The sequence below is a fragment of the Drosophila virilis genome, chromosome 4 (genome assembly GCF_030788295.1).
Source record: "Drosophila virilis strain 15010-1051.87 chromosome 4, Dvir_AGI_RSII-ME, whole genome shotgun sequence".
NCBI classification, from domain to species: Eukaryota; Metazoa; Arthropoda; class Insecta; order Diptera; family Drosophilidae; genus Drosophila; species Drosophila virilis.
Window position 1 is genome coordinate 17,135,999 of NC_091546.1, and position 17,464 is coordinate 17,153,462.

At 37.5% G+C, this 17,464-nt stretch overlaps 1 protein-coding gene across 1 annotated transcript; it reads right to left on the bottom strand.

Annotated features, from left to right (window-relative positions):
* Window positions 1-13: 13 nt before the first annotated feature.
* On the bottom strand, window positions 14-17,086 carry LOC6627511 (uncharacterized). The gene is made up of 12 exons (XM_002051588.4): window positions 16,693-17,086; window positions 11,852-12,516; window positions 11,702-11,785; window positions 11,490-11,603; window positions 10,561-10,757; window positions 10,379-10,499; window positions 10,181-10,315; window positions 9,740-9,871; window positions 9,236-9,379; window positions 6,982-7,529; window positions 5,496-5,662; window positions 14-125 (listed from the first exon to the last, which is right to left on the bottom strand). The coding sequence occupies exons 2-12, from the start codon at window positions 12,257-12,259 to the stop codon at window positions 55-57; spliced, it is 2,121 nt and encodes a 706-aa protein (XP_002051624.2). The 5' UTR covers window positions 12,260-12,516; window positions 16,693-17,086; the 3' UTR covers window positions 14-54.
* Between the last annotated feature and the right edge of the window lie 378 nt (window positions 17,087-17,464).

Here is a 17,464-nt window from a genome sequence, read left to right on the forward strand (position 1 = left end):
GTTACGCCTCCATGGCCTCCATGCGATGTTATTGCGTTTATTGTTATTATTAAATTAATTTAAATCATACATTAGCTTCTCTGCATTGTTCGGTTCCTCGCAGTCAAACGAAGCCATCATGAGCTCTGGAAAAATATGCAAAAAATTGTATGCTCTATGATAAAACACAAAATAGTTATTATATAATGATCAAGAGAATCTGCTGCCTTGGCTTGACTGGCTTAAATATAACAACTTAAATTTATTTGAAAACTTATACACAGTCAGGCTTGCCAAAGACCTTTTTTTCATCTATGCCTATTATATCTCATTTTTTGTAATGATATATATGATATCAAGATAATATATATCATGTTATAATTCCGCATTTTCGAGCTTCACTCTTCTCAAATATCTGTAAAACCGTAAAGGCTATCCTTATTTTCCCGCTGCTTTTTAAAAGTGAATTCGTTTTAATTCGACAATACAAGACAGTTTCTCATATACACTACATAGCTGCTCTAATAGCCCAATACATATATAAATATATATATATATATATGTATTTAGTTGGTTAAACGGTCAACACGCGCTGCTTGAACCGAGCTGATTATGGTCTATGGCCCTATGCCCTATGCACTGTTGCCTTGCGGTCAAGTGTAGAGCAGACGGAACCCAAGAGTTTCGTGCAGCTGAGATTGTAACATTTTAATAGAAAAACAAAAGAATGAAAAAACATGGTTTAATAAAGTTACAACAAACTGGCGACTAGCCAAAAAAAAAAAGGGCAGAAGAAAGATGTGTGCCTCGAGTGCGTTGTGCGTTGTATCCTGTGTGTGTGCGTTGAGTGTTGCGGCAAAATGTGGCAGCCATGTCCAATTCACACCATGAGAGCATTAAAATTCTAGAATGATGCAAAGCGCCTGCTTGTTGGTCAGCGTTTGGTCAACAGATGTGTTCTTGACTTGCCACAGAATGCCACTGGGCATCCTGGCCCTGTGCCTTTCTTTGTCCTTGCTCCCGTCCCTGTCCCGGCGTGTTTATAGGATTTGAGCCCGCATTTTAGTATGCTCGAGCACAACAAAAAAATACACACGCACATGGAACGAACATTTTTGAAGTCCTAGCTTAAAAGAAGAAAAAAGGTTTGCCATTGTTTGTGAAAGGATTAAAGCGTTGGTTATGGTATCTACTTTTTCCTTGTTCACTTTTAATAGAGTCGTGTGGGTAAATATTTGTGCACCTCCTTCATGTGTTGAGGATTTTGCCTGGTCTGGTAGCCGCTCTGGTTTTGTACCATGTACACCACATCCTGTGTGCTCTTGACGAATATTTTGAGTGTTGAGCCTAACAAGCGCCTATGAGGAGGGTCAACAGCAAGTCGAAAAAATTTTAAAACATTTTTTTTTTTAAGTTTTTACCAACTTAAGCCTGAGCCCGCAGCCCCTAGGACCGCAGCTTGATTGCTGTGCAGATGCCAATAAAGTGCTGACGATTTTTGATTAGGAATTGTCAAGAAATGCAAAACCTGATTGGTAAGGAATTCAATTTTCCATTTTCAATTGTTTCTATTCGAATTTTTGAGCAATAGCATGAATAAAATCATTTTTATATTCCAGTTTAAGTGAAAATAGTTCGAGCGAGTGTGTAGATGTGTAGACTCTGTGTCTATTTCCGAGAAGTTAATTTTAATTTCATATATATTCATATATAGACAATAATTAGAGCAAAGCCTTTGCTTGCTGCCACTTAATTGCCTTGTCCCGAATCGCAAGTCACAATGAATACCAGATTAATGAATAGCTCATAAATATATACACTTATGCGAGAATGTATTTGTTATGCTTCTAATGCCATGAAATGCCATGGGCGTGTGTCTAATGAGTAGAATTGATATAACAAACATTCATATATGCATTGCATAAATTAGTAAAATTAAACTTGAATTTCCCTTAAGTTAGCCTGTTTGCTGTTGCATGGGCCGAAAATTCCTTGGCCTGTTTGCTCTGTGGCTGCTGTCCGACTTCTGCATGAATAATAGCTTCCATATTTGGATAACAAAGTACAATTGATTGGATGATTTTAATGAAAATTTAACTCGGCTACACTTAGTGTGCCGACCTTTCTGGCTGAGTGTTAAATGGCTTCTGCCCTTGGCAGGCCATTTGTTATGTGAATAAAATTGTCATACAAATTGGCATTAAATTTTGCACATTTAACATGGCCTTAAGGCAGAAACTCACACACGCACAGTCGGGAAGTATCTAAACTGTAGTTGAGAATTTCATAAGTGCAGATACAATACTTGAATATTTCAATTTTAAATTCCTTTCCTAGTTAAGGCAAATACACATTATTCATTTTTCTCACCAACGTTTTGCTGATTCATTTTGTTCAGCTTTGGTATTTGCTAAATTCATTTAGTTTTCACAGACCTCGTGCTGAAATGGGTTGCTGTCCCTGGACCTATGTATACTTATATATATATGCAGCCTTCTATAAGGCCGGCAGGCTGGTTGACATTAAACAATGCGGGGTTTGAGCCTGTCTGTGTGCGCAGGATATGTGCCGGCACGTCCGACTTTAACGCCATTCAGACTGACAGTTGTTACAACATGAGGCAGGGCAAGAGTTTGACCGGAGAAAGCCTCATCCTTGCCTTCATGTGGCATCTCAACATATGCTAAGGGCTGATAGAATAACGCTTGTCTGCTTTTTTGTAGTAGTACAAATATATTTTTGAGAATGTAATTAAATTTGCAACTCAAGGAAAAAGTTTGTGTTGTACTTTTGTAATATTTTGACTTGAACACAAATCCCTAAATGTGGTTCATGGTTCGCGATATCCCAGAATTATGCACTTGGGTACCTTAAACCACTTAATGCTTGTCAATATGCCAAGGCAAATCCTTAAAGCTAAGCGCTGCATTTTCAAAATTCCAGAGCTGCGAAAATTACTTAGATAAAAACGAAAAATGACTTGACTGGAAAAACATTTATTTATAGCGAGCAGCAGCCAGGCAAAAAGTGCGCTAAACGTGACAGGAGGAAGTTTTTGAGACTTCTTTTGCATTTCACGATGCTGACGTTGCCTTCAAGTTGAGCGAAACTTCGAAGTTAAAGGACACTTTTGAGTTTTGCGGTTCGAAAGGAAACTGATTTAGAAGTTCCTGTGAATAGCTGGACCAGAAAAACTTAATGCCGGAAAATAAATGCGATAGATGAAAACAAGTTTCTGACGTCGACAATTTGGGAAAAAATTTGCACTGCGTTTGCCAAGCTAATTTTTGTTTGCGAAGCTACGATTCAATTATACAAACTATTAATTATAATGGATATTCTATATAATGGGGTAGAGCCACTTGATACAATTAAATTATAACTGGATATTTGATATGATTGAGAATAGCATCTAGATAAGATAGATTGATATTGGTCAAATATGATTTTTCTTTTTGGCTGACTTAGAATTTCATTTCAACTCCATTTCAAACTATTAAAAAAATGTATATGAATATATTGGAATATATTGAATAATGTTTTTACAAAAACCATTTGATTAGCTTTCTTGATTCGAAGCACATTTTTTAACTGTTCGGTAAAGTTTTTATCTTCTTGCCTCACATTTACCGAAAAAAACCTAACCCATGAGTTTATAAATTGCATTTACCTCATATTAAGCTGCACATCAAGCATTTAATAAACTTTTGGGCGACATGTTAAGACTCAGCCGCAGCTGAGGCTTCGCTATTTGAAGAGAAAGAGAAAAAATAAAATTTTGAACTGAGCCATAACTTTTCATTCTTTTCCTTGACGTTGGCAGGATGCGTTTTTGCACCGAAGACATCATTTTTTTTTTGCTTTTTTTACGACTTTGTTGTTTGTCGCCTGCGGCAAAAGCCTTCAAAGTATCTTAAGCTTCCTGGGTTTATAATGAGTTCGGTCTATGTGGACCTTTCATTTCAGCACTATGGCACTATTTTTGTTTCTCTCACTTTTGATGTCGTCACTGCCGCATTCATGTCTCGTCCTTCACCGCTCAACCCACACCCAGACACATGCCGCTGCAGAGCTGTGTTTGTGTGTGTGCACAACCCGTGAAAAATATCTTAATGTGCAGGGTGTGCTGACAGCTCAAAGAAGGATTTAAAAACTTTTTTTGCGGTCTGGCAGCACTGCACATGGTGTAACTTCTTGTAGGTGTTGTTGTCGTCGCTTCTATGGTGAAATCGCTTTATTTCCGTATCCTGCAGTATGCGCTGAAGGACTTGTTGTTTTTTCCACCTTGCAAGTGTTTGTGCATTTATTTTCGCCAAGGACAGTTGGGATATAAACTTAAAGCTTCAGCATGGGAATTATTGATAGCTTAACTATTAATTCAATGCTGAAGCATTTATTTATGTATTTAAATTTTAAATACTGCTTTAAACTAAATTGCACATCATTTATTTCTCCTGGATATTTATGTAAAAAGTAAATAGATTAGCCCTAGCAAAGTTACATAAGACCAAGAATAAGTCTGTCGAGCAACGGGGCGGAAATGAATTGTTGTCAAAAAGGAGGTAGGGCTGCTAAGCGGGCAAAAATGTGTGCATAAATGTACCGCTTCGTGGTCATAAAGTGTATTTCTGGCATTTTATTGCGGTTATTCATTCAAATTAATTAGTAACAAACTGCTTCGCGCTGCTGCAAGGGGATTGAGAATTATTTCCTTGGATTTTATGATTGTTGCCACAACTCTTTGCGAGCTTAAAGTGCATGAAAATGTATTTCCCAATTTCATTGCAATTAATTTAAATAGTTTCTCTCCATAGCACCAATTAGTAGATCTGCGAAGAGGGAAATGAAGTTACAAGTGCACTCGTTAGTAGAGGTGACATCGAGACTGAATTATATTTGAACGTGTCTTACCATAAATGGAAAACACGCACGATACGAAACGATGCGACGCGATACTAATGTGAAAACATATTCATGTTTGATCGCGTTGCTCATGTAAGTCGTATTGAGTTAAGCCCTTTTCAATTTCTATGATGAAAGCAAACACGACACGCGCCCAACTCTAATTATATGCGGCAGCGTGCAGAGTATTTTCTAGCTTAGGGCTCTTGTTTTCATTTTAATTGCCTCTGCTTGTGGAATAATACTTAATGTGTGCTGTGCCAGCTGCAGTGCATTTAATTTTTCATTTAAAAAATGTAAGTAGCACGAATACACAAACTCACACCCACGCCCCAGACACACACACATGTTCATTCACAGAGGCACTTTTCCGGGCCACTTGAAGTCATTGCCAGTTGGCCGAGGTGCACTTTAAGTTTCCACCGAACAAACAAACAAACACTAAAATGGCCGACTTGAGCCAGTGAAATATGTGCAAAATGCGATAAAGCACGTGGAAAGTGCAAAGAAAAAAATGTGCAGAAATACAATAAATAAATGCATATAGAAAGGAAGTCTCTCTCGCTCTCTCTCGACAGCGCCTAGCGTAAAGTTTGACTTGCAATATTACTTACCCGCTTCGCCAAGTTTTGTAGTTCGCTGCATATGGGTGCAGAAGTGCTCGTACTCGCCGCTAGATGGCGCCTGTGTAGTTTTCATTGCCTGCATGTGCTTGGTGAACGCGCCAACAATGGCCGCCATTCGATCGAAGGCAATCACATTGATGTGGCCATTTTGTAAACTGCAAGTAGATGAAGAGGGGGGGGGGGGGGGGGAAACAGTTGTTGCAAATAATGTACTATAAAAGGCAAAACTGTTAGCAGCCTGTTCACTGTGTGTCGGGCCGCTAAAATATGCACGGCTCCAATTTAATGCATATTTTACTCTTCTATGCAGTGCAGCTATTAAAATCAGTGGCTGCTCGGTAATTGTGGGTTCGAATGGGCAATTTATGTGCACGCATCATGTCGAATGCACGATTTGTGATGTGCTTAAGCCTGGGCATGAATTTGCTGTTGGCCAACTAAATTGCTCCACAAAATGCAATATTCCAGTTAATGAATATCGCACATCTTCAATGTGAGCTGAGCTCGACTAAATTTGATTGACGAGTGTGTAAAAATTAGTGTGTTGTTCAAACTTTAAGTGGCTTTTATTTCAGCTGATGAGGCTTGTGGTTTTTTTTTGTAAAAGCCGTGTATAAATTGCAATTATTCATAGGTATAATCAATGTGCTTTTAACTTCGCTGCAACACTTTTGATACAATTTAAAATTAATTTTCGTTGACATTTTCGTCTATTTTGTAATTGTGAGGTTCAAATGACATCCAAATGGGCTTCATGTTTTTAGAAAATTAATATTTTATTTGAGCTGCTATTTAATAATTTTGTGCAAATGTGTACAAATTTTGTGTTTTATTTGCGGGTAAATGTTTAGTGTTTGCTTGTTTAGTGAAATTTCCAGCTTTTAAGGGGCTAATCGAATAATCGTGGATTGTGCCTGTTCATATTTCAAAGGGCATGTAGTTTAATATCTCGTCTATATTTTATCGCTTATTCATTAATAGTGTTAAAGAAATTTGTTGACTTAGGCCCGAGTATGCCCAATGTGGTTTATTCTTTACGCAGATTTTTATTGATGGCAGCAATATGTATAGCAAGATATTTATGATTATTTATTCAACTTTTTATTGTGCACTTTTTACCATGCAGTAAGTTAATTTTTTACGATTAAATAAAAATAAATAAATAATTTGCGCAAAGGCGATATGCATACGTGATTAATATGCATGAACATGTTTTCATCCGTGTCATTTACACTTGAAATTATTTCAAACATGATTATTTATTTTTCCACTCTGTGGTTAATTAAATAAAAGCAACTCTTCACATGGAGCCAGTCAAAACTGTGAATACAACGTGACGTATGCGCAATATTAATCATGCGAACCGTTGGCAAAAAGAGGCTATACATATTTTGTTTGTTTAATTTTTGCAGACTTTTCGTTTAATTGAATCAATAGGAGAAAACAGGTAAAGTGGGATAAATGAAAAACTCACCGCTGCAAACAGTTTTCTCGTTCGGCCAGTGCCAATTTAACAATATCCGCAAACACTGGAATAACAACCCAATCATTGGGCTTGCCACAAATAGTTGCTGCCGTTGTTGTTGTTGTTGTTGTTATTGGTGGTATTGCTGTGGCTGCGGCTGCTTCCACAGTGTTGTTGCCAGACGCTGGCACCTCTAACGATGGCCTCTCCAGTGAGTCTGGCATTGCATTGAAACCGGATATGCCTGTTAAGCCAACTGGCTGCCCACTGGTACTTGTCGAAGGCTGCTCATCCAAATCTTCTAGGGCAGTGGATGTTGAGGATGTTGTTCCTGTTGTTGTTGCTGCTGCTACTTCTACTACTGCTGCTGCTGCAGATGATGTTGATGATGAGTTTTCCGTTATCGATGGTGATGCGGCCTTAGGCTGCTTATCAGTCTTTAGACTATGCTGCTGCTCATTGAGAACAATTGCCTGCTTCTGCCATAAATGTCCGTGTCCTTCGGCATGCCGCTGCATGCAATCCAATTGTTGACATGTCACTTGCAATTTGCTCCACTGTAATAAAATGGAAATACGTACATAAATGAACAGTCTGTCTACATGTGACTGGTGTGTTTACTGTGTGTGCGCTGTGTTCCATCCAAATGGAAAATATCTTTAATTCGTTTTATTTTTGTTATTTGTGCCTTGTTTCGGCGCGCTGTAAAAGTTTATGGTTTTGTTTTTGCGCCAGTTTTATGTCTGTAATTTGCGCTTAAGCTTTCTATCGCATTTTATGGTGCGACATTTGGCGTTTGCCTTAGATAAGATTTTAATTTGGATATTCTTAAATGGGACAATAATTACAGGAAATGTAAAGTTCAAATTTAGTATAAAAGCCAATCTTTATGTTCTTTTCAATTCAATTTTATATACATCATTTTAATCGCTATTTTGCAACTTTTTTTGATTTGTTTAGAAAATGTTTTAACGCCCTTTAAACTTGCTTTCAATTCCTCGGTAGCAATCAAACATGTGCATGTACCAGAATTTTTGAGTGTAATTTTTATGTTCTATGCTGACATATTTATGGTTATTTCCTAGTCATAAACATTTCAGTAGACTTTACACGCAACTGCAGAAAATATGACAACAACAAAAATAAAAACTAAAAAAATTGCCATACAATGCATAAACCACCCGCCCCCTGCTGTTACAAAAACATTGCGTAGGTCTCTGAATTTATGCGATTCCGTTTAATTTTTTCATGCAACCATTTTTTGTTCGTCCTTTGTGCATTGTGCAATTTACTCTTTTCAAACAACAATAACAACCAAAAAAAAGGTGAAATGAAAAGAATTCTCAACCTGCATTGCATAATGAATAAAGTATAAGCCAAAAGGCATTTAAAGTATCAAAAGTTGAGGCAAGTGAATTCCTCATTTTCAACAGAAGAGTGTTAAGCGAGGGCTCAGCACAGAGAAAGGGCATCCATTAACTAATTACAAAAATTGTTATGAAAACTAGCTTCATTTACCACCGAATGAGTAGTGAACGTCGAATTCCCCATTCAAGCATTTGCGGGCGAGATGCCAAGTATATATATGTATATAAAAAAAAAAAACAATAAAACAAAAAGGAAAAATATAATTTTGATAAAAAATGTGCCAACGCAGCGTGGGCTGATGGAATTGCGGTTACTTGGGCGTGGTTATCCTTTTTTCCTATTCTTTTCCTATTTATTTGCTTTTATAACTGATGGCCTGCAGTTACATAAATTCAGATATAAATTATGTTTTTTTGGAATTTTTTTACTCATATTTAATTTGTGATTTCAAGAAAGAATGCTCCCATCAATTGCGTTAGCAACCGGAAATGTCGAATGATGCTTCATCAGGAGAAATCGTTAAACGAGCAACTCTTGAAATTAAATTTCAAATTTCAGCGAACAATGCTTGCAATCAACAATCATTTTGTACTAAATGTTAAGCTTGAAAGCTTTCTAGCTGTTCAGAAATTTGTTGTTTTGTTGAAGAGTTGCCATATTATTGATGTACCATAATTGCACACGAATTTATCTGTTTGATGAATCTAAAATGAGCGTCTAAAAATATATATAAAATATATAATTATATAAAATATATAAGTACTTCACCGAGCTTCTGCCTGTAAATTTTTCAATTTAAATAAATCACAGTTGCTTACTTAAAATAGAAATATGCTCAGCTATTACTACCTTAATACCTTAGTAAATTAATAATATCCTTAGTCAATTCACTCACCGTTATTTTGAGTCTGGCTATGGCCGGCGACTCGAGTGATTCTAAGATCGCTGTGGCACTGTTGTAGTTGCCCACAAGTAGACAATATTGGGCGACCCCACTCCAGAGCTCCACTGTTCGGCTACGGTCTTCAATTCCGGTGCACTGAAAATCAAGTTGTCAGATGTTGTTTGCATATGGAAGTTAGTTGGACGGCATTACAATAGAATATGCGGACCACGTGACTTTACTAAAACTTTAACGAGTCACTTACACGGCCAACTGACAAACTGTCGATGGAGAAAGTTACGAGCAGCATAAATTATATGCCAGCTCGTCCTATTTGACTATGCAAACACATGCGGCACATGCGTTGGTCGGTCCATCAAGGGACACGTAGCTGAGCATATTTGACAAGCATGGGATTTTAATTCAATCCGCAGGGTCTAAGGCATCATTCGTTACGTTTAACTTGGCCGACCTGGACGCGTGACACAGAGCATGCAGAGTTGGCTATAAGCTCACCTGCAGTATTTCATTGCAGACAAACAGACGCAGACGTGCCGACCAGTCCAGATACGTTTCCAGATTGCAGGTCTTCTTTGGATCCTGGGCACCCGGTGGTCCACCCGATGATATAGGTTGGTCCCATTTCTTCTGCGGTTGGGAGACCAATAGTCGAGACAATTTGTTGTTTTAATCATTTGAGGCGTTCAATGGGCATAGTTAATGAAGCTGCCTATGCTTATAATAAATTCATATTCTTGTCGAGGGGTATAACTTTTCGACAATATCACGCAATATTATATATTATATTATAAGCCCTGTATCTGCGATATTTTATCTAATATAATGTGCATCATGTATTAAATAACAATAAATTATAAAATGGTGTTCATTTAAAATATCTTACTCCTTAGAATACTCGATACTATTAGGAATTAAAGGGTATTTTTTAGCTCTTACCTGCTTATCCAGGAGTACCATGCTGCTGCACTGCACAAATTCCTCTGGTCCTATGTGCTTGGCCAATTTCTTTTCCAGTCGGCACAATATTTGCGCATATTGAGTGGCTGTTGGGCAGTTGATTGGAGCAACGAGCTGGGCCAAAGAACACCAATAAGTTGGTAATGCTAATTATGTGGGGAAACACGCAGAGCTCACCTTTTCGTTGTTGGTCTGGCAGGCACGCAGATCGGCCTCGTGTTGTTCTAAATCAGTCAAGCGTTGAAGTAAGGCACTTAGTACTTGGGAGACAACGACTTCCAAATGCGAATCGGAACATCTGCAATTTTCAATTGGCTCGATTACAAGTTAAGAGTTCAACCAGTTGGGCTTGCACTCACCTAGAAACGATATGTTTTACATGGCTCATCATGCGCTCGTCACGATAATCGTATGGAAACTTTTGCGTCCACTCGGCCAAGAGGGCAACTAATGTCTCCAAGCACTGGCCATCGGATACCGATGCCAACAGTTTGCCGAGCAGCTCATGGGGACGCAAGAACAGACGTGATGATAATAAGAATGAGAACAGAAATTCCTACAATAGATAAACACAAGTGCTATATTAGTGTAACTCAAATAAACCCACAGCCAGAAGTGGAATTCCCTTAGCCTTATGACACATAATGGGTGGGAGTAAAGTATTCCATTAGCTTCATTTGTTGGCTATTGCTCTGGCTAAAGGGCTACGCGTTGTCAATTCGCTTGCAACGAACTAATTATTTTTGCTCTTTCTGCTTGTGGTTTTTTCCTTGCCGCAGGAATGTCGCTCCCTCTTACTCTTCCTCTCTCTCTCTCTCTCTCTGTATCTATCTCTGTTTGTCACTCTGCGCTTTGCTCATTGGATTATAAGCTTATCTGCCTTGGACTGCTTTATAGGGTTGAATACTATCTGTTCTTTGTTTTTAGCGTTCGCTTGTGCCAACAAATTAGATTTTTGGTGAGGCTTGTAGTTTACGATTTTTTTTTAGTTTGGATAGCTTATTAGGGACTTGCTCTCTTTAAGAAAACACCTTAAATCAAGTAGTTGGTTCCTAAGTTTGATTATTACTAAATTGCGCCAATTAAATGCCTTAAAGGTTATAAATTATAACCATAAATAAGTATACAAAATTTATATATTTATTAAAATATTCTCTGCATTTCTCGATTCAGTTTTCATATTCATTCTTCAAATCAAACACAACTCTACTCCCTTATTCGCTTAGCCCGTGCTTTGAGGATTGCAATGCATTACATTTTCATTTTGTGATTTAATTATTTTTCTTACCTTATCTAAATCAATGACATTTTTAGGATTGAGCACCTCAGGGAATGAGTCTATTGGGCCGGAAACTATTTTACCATTTATGTACATGATTCCGCCGGAACCCAAAACAGAACTCTGCAAACAAATCGTCAATAAATATTCAGAAAATGTATGCAAAAGCTAAAACAATTTACAGAAGATACGCAACAGTGAACATAATTTTGATAAATTACCTCAAAGCTGATATCACATAGACTGCGCTTGTGCGTATTTTTGGGCACATCATATTGAACAGGATCGTCTTTTGTTGCGAGCGGCTGCAGATGTAAATTAATCACAAATTAAAAATGGGATGATTCACGAGATTTATATTATATTTCCACCTTGAAATGCTGTAGTCCCAGCTCCAAATCATGTGCGTTTAGCTGCTCTGCGCTGTGACGACGTCGCAGGCGCATACCCTCGTTGGCAAATCCCAGCTCCAGTCCCAGGCTGCCAGGCTGTGCTGCTTCCGTACTCGAGCTGCTGGCATTGAGCAGGAAAATGCCCACATCCGGCTGAGGTGTGGCATCCAGCTCGAGGCCACAGTAGACATCATCGGCGCTCGTCTCGCTATCGGAGCTGCTCTCCTGGCATCTGCTGCGTCTTCTACTCCTGTGACGCTGTCGATGGCGTCGGCATTTGTCCTTATCGCGATCCCGTTGACCACGCGACTTTTGCAGCACGGTTTGCTTGCAACGCGTGCCGCAGACAATGGCTGATATCTTACTGGCATAAAAGTACATCGCCATGTGTCACGTTCTGGTTGCCGCCCGTAGCACGGTCATGTGTGTTTGGGTTACCTGGCTCTAGCTAAGAATTGGGTTGTGCAATATGCGTGTTAAATGCACAAGCACGCCCTGAACAGCTGGAAGGCTGTCGATGCTGGAATTTGGAATGCAGGTAATGCTATCTTTCACCGCACGTAGCTAAAATTCGTCAGGTGCGTGCGCAATCACATTTCATTTGCGTTGTGCACACATTTTAAAGTCGAGCATTCCTCCAGTTCCTGAAATGATCCAAAATCTTGTCTTTAAAAAAATTTGTAGCAGTTTATGACTCGCTGACGCGGCAACAAGTCAGCACTGCGGTCAATCGAAGCACATTACTCATACGTCATGTGGCTCATAAAAACACACACTGACACACGCACACCCACACACAAGCACAAGCCAGCAAGCCCTGACTAAATCACATCCGTTAGGCTACGACTATTATCCCTTTGGGACCACTTGGCACTCATCAAGCCACAGATTTCTCCGAAGTGCGTGTGTGTGCGCGCTATCAATAAGGGCAGAACTGTTGGGGGTGGACAGCCTTTCAATTCAATGTTTTGCCATCAACTTTGGCCGATAGGAATCATTGAATCTCTGCCGATGTTCGGAAATCTGCTACAAAAAACAACATCGTTTCCCATGGAAACATTTATAGTTGAACTCTGGGTATCTTCCATGCTTATGGACAAATTAAAGTGTGTTCAACTTTAGCTCGAATGTTGCTATAAATGTTATTACTTGGCATAAAAAATATATTTTTTCTTTAATTAACAACCAATGCACATAGGCCTAATAAATAATTATTATAAATATAAATAGATATAACTCAGAAAGAAATGTTATTGATAATTGAAAATACAGAAAGCAAATAAACTATTAAGATTTTAACGCGTCTAATCCTTAGATTAGCTTTGAATATACAATCGCTTCGCAGAACTTTCACCATCACGCAATAAAAATCACCTGCGCACAAACGCCACCCGTTTTATGACATATTTCATAATATATTCAAAAGCTTGGGCATGAGTGTATTCAGAAAATGAACACGTGCGACTGGCAGTACATATTTATTTATGACTTGCGTGTTTTCTTCTTAATATTTACGCTCACACCTGTCCAGCTGCTTATTTGAACACACTGCTGATAAGTAAAATCAAATACAGATTTTTATATTCAAGTGATTCGAGCGGCAGCCGGTTAATACATAATTCGTTCTGATAGATTAAGTACAGAAGGGCTTTAACGTTAAGCCGACCATAAATTAGCGCAAATATAAGTCATATTTGGTGTCGCAGCACAAACATTTTTATCAGAATCATCTTGTAAACAGCTTTGATTGTTAAAAAAAAAAAAACAAACAAATAAATGGTTGGTTTAAATGTGCAAGGATATTATGGAAAAAAACAGTTGTTGCTTGGTTCTACTTCCAACTTTATCTACATCTATATATTTACACATTTACATATTGTGTAGCCTACATATCGGGGCTGGACATTCTGATGCTCAAGCGAGCACATAACTCATGATATGATGTGTGCCATAAGCTTGTATACGTTACGCTGGGCACAGTGCCAAACTTTCCCCTTTTCCGGTTTGCAAAAAAAAAGATTGGCAATAAAATAAATCTTATGACAGAAACTTATTAAAATTCCAATCATGCTTACGGCGAACTGCGTGCTCAACATGTCGTGAGCCTGAAAAACAGGCGGGGTTAAGAAAATATATACATTGCTTGGCAGATTCTGTCGCAGGGCATGTTTTCAATTTGAATATTGACAACGCACTTGTCCAGCATTAAGGCAGATAATCCCATCTCAACTCATTTCAATATTTTCTCGTTTGGTTGCACAACAAAACAAAAATAGATATTGGCCTGACATTATTTGATGCTGTTTCAACGCCTTCGGCATTGTCTACACTTTTATGCCCGAGAGCATGGAAAATATCAATCAATTATATATTGTGTGCATATTATCTGACACAACATCTCCAGTCCAAGTCCTGGGAGAATACATAATTGGGGGCAAACGGCAGTGGGCGTGTTATTGCCAATTTAGTGAAAGTCTGAAGCCTATTTGTGGCAAATGACTTCGCCGTGACTATATTAATATTAGATAAGCTCCGTTAGCCAACATTTTCGCTGAGTTATGTGTGTGTCCGTACGGACAAGCTTTTTTTCAGCGTAATTTCTGTGCCTGGTTCATAATTGATTATAAAAACATTTATTAAAGCTCTGGTTTCATGTCAGCCAAATTTTTTAAACTGTCTATTATGTTGATTGTTGAAATATGCATAATAAAATTAAAGAGAAATATACAGTGTTTGCTTTAATCGGAGTAGTTATTTGTATCCAATTGACAGCAATAATAAATAAATTGAATTTTATCAAGTTGAATCGAATTATTGTTGGATAACATTTTAATTCGAAAGCGTTTTTTTCCAGTACCACATTCAATTTCTGAATAATTACTCGAATCATATTTTGTGGCCCAAAAATACGTTAAGTATTGACGTTTTAATAATGCAATGCAGCTTATATAAAATATGAAAATTTAATAATATTTTAAATTTGCTAACATATATAAAAAAGAATTACAAAATGAAAACTTTTGATTGAACATTTTCGATTTTTATCTCCAAACTTGTGGCAAACATCAACATGAAATCATTATGGTTGTCAAGAACGACGGCAGCTGTTGTAAATTTCTTAAATCTATTAGCATAAAAGTGAAGCGAATGAAAGTGAACTTATGCTGACGATGTTGTGAACAAGCAGAGCAGCAACTACGTCAACAAACAACAGCAAACAGTAAACAAAAGATAATAACAACAAATGATGTAATTTTTCTTGCTACATTAGCAGGAAGAAAAACTTTTCCAGAAAAAAAAAAAAAACAGTTAAATGTATTTGTTTTTGAACTCGAACTATGCAATTCTTCTCCTTTGACTGTTTGCACTTCTTGAGAAAGTTGTTGACAAGAGATTTTCATGCCATATTTTAGAAGTGTATCTGTTTTTTGATGCTTTGCCATTTTTTTTAAATAAAATAAAGCCAGAGAGTGCTCGTAGCGCAATCTGTTTACAGTTTTGCAGTTTAAAGAAAATCGTGCAACACATTTCGTTGATACTCATGTATTTTTGGGGTTTCCGCTTTGTCGGCACTCGTATTTGTTGTGCTTTCCGTTCTGTCGATTATCTGCATTTGCTGTGTCTCACATTTTACTTGACTTTATGTTCCATTTGATTTTATTTGTGATGCTAACTTTTTCTCCTTTTTCTTAGCCTTTTTTGTTTTCTATTTTTTTCTGCCAAATGTTTTCTATTTTTCATTTGATTTTTACTTATTTCAACCCGGTCGTACTTTTATCTCATTTCAGGTGCAGCTTGTCTAAGTTGTTGAAACAATGTACAATAATTTGAGATAAAAGACGCAGGAAGTCGCCTTCGCTTATGCGATCGACAATTAAAAAAATCATTTTGTCACCCTTGTTGTCAACTCAAAGTCTGAAATGTTTGCTGCTTGTTTGTTTGCACAAGTGCTTGACGATCATCATTTGAATTAGATTTAATTAGCATTTTTTGTTTGTTTTTCTTTGCTTTGGCCCTCGAGGGAGAAATTGAGTGCTAATAAAAGTTAAAAAGTTCTAAAAGTTTCATTGACTTTGTCTAGTCCCCTTTCTATTCAAGCACTTTTGAGAATTTTTGGCTTTAAGGCGTAAGCGGAATGCACCTTTAACTACATTTTATAGTTTGTCCCTGACACATTTTTTGATGCGATGGCTACGTTTACAGCTCGGCCAACAAGTTTTATAAGGTACAGTAAAAACGGTTGCCATTTAACTTATTAAGAAAAGAGAATACTACAATTTTATCTGGCTTCTGGTTGCCCATAAGAATATAAATGTGCATCGAAAATGTTTGAAACGTGAAATGTGGAACAAACAAACTAAATTTACTACCAATAAATAAAATGAAAAACTAAAGGTTAAACAGATAGATATAAAATTTGTCACTTAATTGAAATATTTTATTATTTTAGCACTTGCTTCTGGCTTTTTGTATAGATTTGACATATAAGGCACGAATTCGGCAGCACTAAATTCTATATTCGGAACTAATAATAAAAATAAGACCATGCTTAAAACAACAACCCAACAAATGCTTCTAATTTATGCACAAGCATTCACGAAAACATTTTGCTTCACAGACACACACACTCACAGATATCATTAATGATGTCAAGAGTATATAAAATTTCTATAGTGACATAAGTTGATTTTCTTCGATTTACAAAACAAGTTCCTATTTCACATCAGCTGGGTTCCATATCTTTATATATGTGCGTGCGATATGCGCCATATGCGAATTTATTGCAGATAATACGGCTTAATCGCGTGTTGCATACTTACTGGCGCAAGCGGTTGGAATAAGCCTTTTTTAAAATTATTTTTATTGTTGTCGCAATCGACTCTTGACAGCTGTCGGCTAGCTGTGCTTTTTATTGTTTTCACCCTTTGGTGACCATTTAATTATTTTGTATTTTATTTTGAAAACCTGTTTTCTTTGATTTATTTGTTTCTTATTTCCTCGAACACATTTTGATCATAATAATTTTCACTGTATTACATGATTAGGCTAGGACGTAATTGAGATTTACAGTGGCATCTGCCATCTCTCAGCAAGTTTTCGTTGCGTTGATTATTCTTATTTAATTTATAAATTTTTTAAATTTCTATACAGTTCTTTCACTCTACAAGCTGAACGCCCTTAACCAACCGCCAAACGAACCGCACACTTTGAAAGTCGACAATGAACTAAATTTGGCATATCTGTTGTAGCTGCTTTTGTAGTTGGAGTGCCCGACATTGGCGTTACAGAATGGTTGTATGCTGCCATTTTTGAAGGAAATTCCTCCATATGGAAGCGAAAACAAGTTGCAATACAGCCATTCTCATGCAACATGTTGCGTGATGAACAAGCCAGCAAGATGTTCGAGACACTTGTGCCGCCTGCATCCGAAATTTGCCCCAACTGTTGTAGCTGCTGTGCCCGACATTGGGTTTTCCTGCTGCCATACTGGGAAATTATCTGAAGGCATTTTCAAATAAGAGATGCCAACAAGTTGCAATACAACACATGCTTTTTGCAACGTGTTGTAGATGCGCGAAATAGAAGTTCGAA

What these genes read in the sequence shown, in the direction of transcription:
- LOC6627511 (XM_002051588.4), bottom strand. Translation starts at nt 12,259, where the DNA reads ATGGCGATGTACTTTTATGCCAGTAAGATATCAGCCATTGTCTGCGGC. An exon ending in TGGGACTACAGCATTTCAAG is followed by an intron (nt 11,786 to 11,851) that starts GTGGAAATATAA and finishes TTACATCTGCAG; the next exon opens with CCGCTCGCAACAAAAGACGA. An exon ending in TACAAAACTTGGCGAAGCGG is followed by an intron (nt 126 to 5,495) that starts GTAAGTAATATT and finishes ATATTTTTCCAG; the next exon opens with AGCTCATGATGGCTTCGTTT.